Source organism: Merops nubicus, unplaced genomic scaffold, assembly GCF_000691845.1.
Source record: "Merops nubicus isolate BGI_N331 unplaced genomic scaffold, ASM69184v1 scaffold51424, whole genome shotgun sequence".
In the NCBI taxonomy this organism is placed as follows: Eukaryota; Metazoa; Chordata; class Aves; order Coraciiformes; family Meropidae; genus Merops; species Merops nubicus.
In genome coordinates this window covers 2,456-7,292 of record NW_008604565.1, presented here as the reverse complement: position 1 = coordinate 7,292, position 4,837 = coordinate 2,456, and the positions used below count along the sequence as shown (strand labels likewise).

Below are 4,837 nucleotides of genomic sequence, written 5' to 3'. Positions count from 1 at the left end.
GGAGGTTAACCCCATGGCCCTCCCCCTGCTCTCTGTCTTAGTCGGCATGATAAGTGGAAATCGGGAACCTGGCTGCGCATGCTGGTGAGATTTGCAAGCTCTCCGCTCATCGGGTACCCAGAAGCTCCTCACAGAACCATAAATAATTCTCTGCTCCTCTTCCCTCGCACGCCCTGTCTTTTATGTGGAATTTTCTTCTGCCGTGAGCAATTCCTGCTCTGCCACTTTCCCTGTTCCCAAGAGCTTCAAAGTGAAATCAGCCCACTTGTGCTTTCCACTCTTCCTGGGTCCAGAAACACAGCATCGGGGCTGTAAGTCTCGGTGGGTGTTGGGGAGGTGGCAGGGAGGTGACCTGCTGTGCCCCTCAGAGGTGGGCATCCATTTGGGGCTGCAGCAGCACCCGGGGTTTCGGTAGGAACCCCCTCACCACGTGCCAGGGCCGAGCCCTGGTTTGACTCACCCGTGGGTTTCACCACGCTAAGGGAGCATGACGTCAGCTTTCGGAGAGGGTGGGGAAGGGGAAGAAGTCAGAGCTGCAGGAAATGTGAAAGAAACGGAGATGGTGGTCTGTCCATAGGAGGTCCCTGCACTTTTTGGGACAACTCAAAATAAGTAGGACTGACATGTGACAAAGCTGACAGAAAATGGGGATTTGGTGTTGCCTGTGGCTATAGCCGCTTTGAGGGCTGCTCTTTTTAAATGCATTAAGAAAGAATTGCGGTTATTGCATCGCTGGGCTTTTCAGAGCTTCTGGAAAAAAAAATTATAGGAGGATTTAAATCTTAAAGTTGCCTTAGAGTTACTGAAAATCTAAAATGCCTTTTGGTGCTCTAAGCAGTCTGCAGAAGATAAAATGCACATCATAAACATAGTCAAACCCCTAATTAATAAGTGTCAAAAGGAATTAGTTGGTCTCTTTCATGTTTTAAATAAGTGCAGGTGGAAAATAATATAAAAGCTGCTTTCTAGTTATGAAGCTGACTTCATTTGGATATGGGTTCTTCTATAACTTTGGGGGTTTTGTCCAGTATTGGCCATGAAGGAAAATAAATCTTACAAATTGAAACCTTCCAGAGTAGACACCGGAATCCATTTTCACAGCAGTCGTGTGAGGTACAGTGTGATTGTTAGCTGCTAAACTTGGATCCGTGACCTGGCTAACTGAGGCAGCCCGGGGTGGGAGAGGAGCTTCTCGGTTTAACCGCTTCATCCCAAGCCTACAGGAGAACAGGGTGAGCTCTGAGTGCTGTTTGTTGTGGTCGGCAGAGCTGCAGTCCCCGTGCAGCCAGGAGCGCTAGCTGGGACCTCCCCCTGCCCTGGTGTGCTGCCCTTTTGTGGTGGGACTTGACAAACAAAGATGTTCACGCTCCAGCGGTCTCGGCGTGGCCATGGAAACGAGGTGGGGCCAGCACTACTCACCCACCCTCTGTGAAAGTGTGGGCAGTTCCTGCCTGCCTCTTAGTCCTGGTAGAGATTGCCTCCAGCATACACTAGTCTAGCAATAAGGAGAGACTCTCCAATAGCAAACTCGGGGCCTGTTTACACACTGATAGCAGCCTGCTTGGGCAGTTCTATGGGTGGCATTTAGCAATGTATGATAGGGGGGAAAAAATACCCAAACCCCAAAATAAACCCCAAAAACTCCAGCATAGGCACACCAGTGACTTCTCACTGCTGTGATTAATTCAACCTAAGTTTTACTTATAATAAAGGAAATTACATTCTTAGTTCTTACATACATTAAAAAAAAAAAAAAATCTAAGTGCATGGGGCTTGATTTTTCAGGAGCCTGAAGTCCCACCCACACCAGCTTTCCAAGGAATGCTGATGCTCTGCATCTTGGAAGCTGGGATGTATACTTTGCATGAAGAGTCTTCCACGATCACTGACCAGAGCCATCCCTAGCTGGAAACACTGCCATATTCTTGTGTCTCCAGATAGTCCTGCTCCTTTGGAAGAGAAGGGAATCCAGTAAATTAGTTGCATTGTACTGTTACGTTTTGCTTTGTGGAAAACGCTTTCTGCACCTCACAGCCAACACTGTATTTAAAGAATGTAAGGCACAGTGAGACTGTGTATCAAATAACACCAGACCAAGCACTTTGTCATTTTCTTCGGCCAGGTGGTCGGAGGTAGGCGGAAACGCTCTGCGTCCTGTTGCTACAACACTCGGCCAGGGGTTCGGATGTAGGCGGAACCGCTCTGCGTCCTGTTGCTACAACACTGGTTCCAGGGAAGCGTGACTTGTTTCCCATGTAAACAACTTGCAAACAGAACCTGCACTTTCATGTCATTACTATATACAAATTTACTCTTGCATATTGTGCTGTGCTGCCTCTTCAGAGCTTTTCTTTAATTAAAAAAGGCTTTTTAAAGATTTTAAGCAAATATACTAAACCTAAATAAGGTAACACTTCCTATTTTTAAGACGTAGTAGACTCTAATAAGGTTGTGGGTTGTTTTTCTGATAAAAATGCAGTTTATTTTCTTTTTAATTGAGCAGATGCCCCTTACACAGAAGGCTCTATTTACATCACCCTACCTGCACACACATGTGGAGCTTGCTTAGGGTCTCAGCCCTTGCTGGACCCCCAGATGTTGCTAGCAGGCAGGCCTCCGCTTTCCAGAAGCATTGTTTGTCCGTGTCCTAGAGGGAGAGTCTGCTGGCTAGAGCAGGAGGGATTTGGGCTTGGCAGGGTTTTTCCCAGTTCTGCCACTGATTTCCCATGTGGCTCAGACAAGTTACTTTAATCCTGTGTCCCTGCCTAGCTTCATTTAGAGGGTCGATAGCACCGGCCTGCCTCTGCTGAACAATTTCAAGTTTGACTGATGTTTTCAGAATGCTTTAGGACACTTGGAAAGTGATCCTGTCAAAGTGAAGGTTTTGCTGTTCACAGTCTCCTGCTGTTGCTTGTAGGGCTCCTGCCAAATGAAACCTTCAGTGGTGGGTTTGGTAGCACACAAACACCGGCACCTCTCATAGCAAAGGGTAAAGCCACCACTATTTGTTCATACTGTTTTTACGCTCTTGCTTCTGTAGCCACCACTCGTCGCTTTGGCATAGATGGCTGGTTTTCCCCATCAGCAGCTTCTGTGGAGTCATGGAATCATTTGGGTTGGAAGGGATCTTTTAAAGGTCATCTAGTCCAACCCCCTGCAGGGAGCAGGGACATCTGCAACTAGAGCAGGTTGCTCAGAGCCCCGGCCAAGCTCACCTGGAATGTTGCTAGGGATAGGGCATCAACAACCTTTCTGGGGAACCTGGGCCAGGGGCTCACCAGCCTCAGTGTAAAAAATTTCATCCTTAGATCTAAATCTCCTCTCTTTTAGTTTAAAGCCACCACCCCGTCTGCATCAAAGAGCATATTCTTACCCTTTTTGTTAATGAGGTCAGACCTGGCACTGCCCCTCAACACCTTGCACGATGGAAGCGTTAATGGGGGTGGGACCCTGTGAAACATCAGCAGGGCTGGAAGCCCACATGTAGCTGTGCGGCTGCTCTGGGCAGCAGGCAAGGCAGCCCACTTGTTCACTGTGACAGGGCTTCTGCCCTGGGCAGGAGGCTGCCTCGTTCCCCTGCAGCACGCTGTTAGTGGAGGGTGAAGCAGCATCAGCAGACAACTTGGGCATTTAACCCTTTGAGATGGAACTTCCAGTGTGGTGGCATTAGTGGTGCTGATTTCGTGACAGATGCCTACAGGCTGGGGGAGAGCCGTGCTCTTGGGCAGAAAGGAGAGACCTCTCTGTGGAGGCAGTGTGAGAGCAGTATGGTCAGCACGGGGAACTGAACTGACTGCAGAAAAAAAAAAAGTGCACCCGGTTGTTAAAAGCAAATTAACCCTCTGAGTTGCCCGATGACATTAAGAGAAGTTAGAGGGTACTTGTGTGCTATTGTGTGAGAAGTGATCCACTTATCACAATTGCAGCACTGAAACTGTTTTTAAAACAGCTGTGGGAAATCTGCATCCAAACTTAATGGGAGTGCTTTTGCTGGGTGATGGTAATAAGATACATCTATTAAAAATACTTCACTCTAGTAGCTGTTTGCTGAAACTAGAATCCTTTGTTCTTTTTAAAGAATAGAAAAATCCAAACCAGGACCACTTCAGCTGATCTGGACCTGTCAGATCTAACTACAACTTGGCCTTACAATCCATTTTATCTAAGTGCTTGCTCTAGGAAAGAAAAAAAAAAAACAAAAACAAAAACAAAAAAAGACAAGAAGAAACCATTTTTAAGTGGAAAAACAATAAGTAAAGCTCACCTCTGAATCCAGGGCTAAATAGAAGTATCTAATGTAAAATTTGCAGTGAGAACAAGAGTTCCATTTGATCACCAGTGTTTCCAGCTGACAGGTGGGAGCAGCAGACGCTGGTGCTGGTGCCCTTTTCCTGATGGCTTCTGTTTGGTCTTTTTCCAGTACGCCACCACGGGCTGCTCTCTGACACTCCACCACACAGAAAAGCCAGAACACGAAGACATCTGCGAGTATCGTCCCTACTCCTGCCCTTGCCCCGGGACCTCCTGTAAATGGCAGGGATCCTTGGAAGCGGTGATGTCCCACCTCATGCATGCCCACAAAAGCATTACCACCCTTCAGGGAGAAGACATCGTCTTTCTGGCCACGGACATTAACCTTCCAGGGGCAGTTGACTGGGTGATGATGCAGTCGTGCTTTGGCCACCACTTTATGCTAGTGCTGGAGAAACAAGAGAAGTATGAAGGCCACCAGCAGTTTTTCGCCATCGTGCTGCTCATCGGCACCCGTAAGCAGGCGGAGAACTTTGCGTACAGACTGGAGCTGAATGGCAACCGCCGCCGGCTGACCTGGGAGGCG

General features: G+C 47.9%; 1 protein-coding gene across 1 annotated transcript in view; it reads left to right on the top strand.

Annotated features, from left to right (window-relative positions):
• Nucleotides 1–4,420: 4,420 nt before the first annotated feature.
• LOC103771717 (E3 ubiquitin-protein ligase SIAH2) overlaps nt 4,421–4,837 on the top strand; it is a gene marked incomplete at its 5' end in the record, with an annotated part of 571 nt that continues 154 nt past the window's right edge. The window contains one exon of the mRNA XM_008939021.1: nt 4,421–4,837. This exon is cut by the window's right edge and continues 1 nt beyond it. Coding sequence (XP_008937269.1) covers nt 4,421–4,837 — 417 coding nt within the window.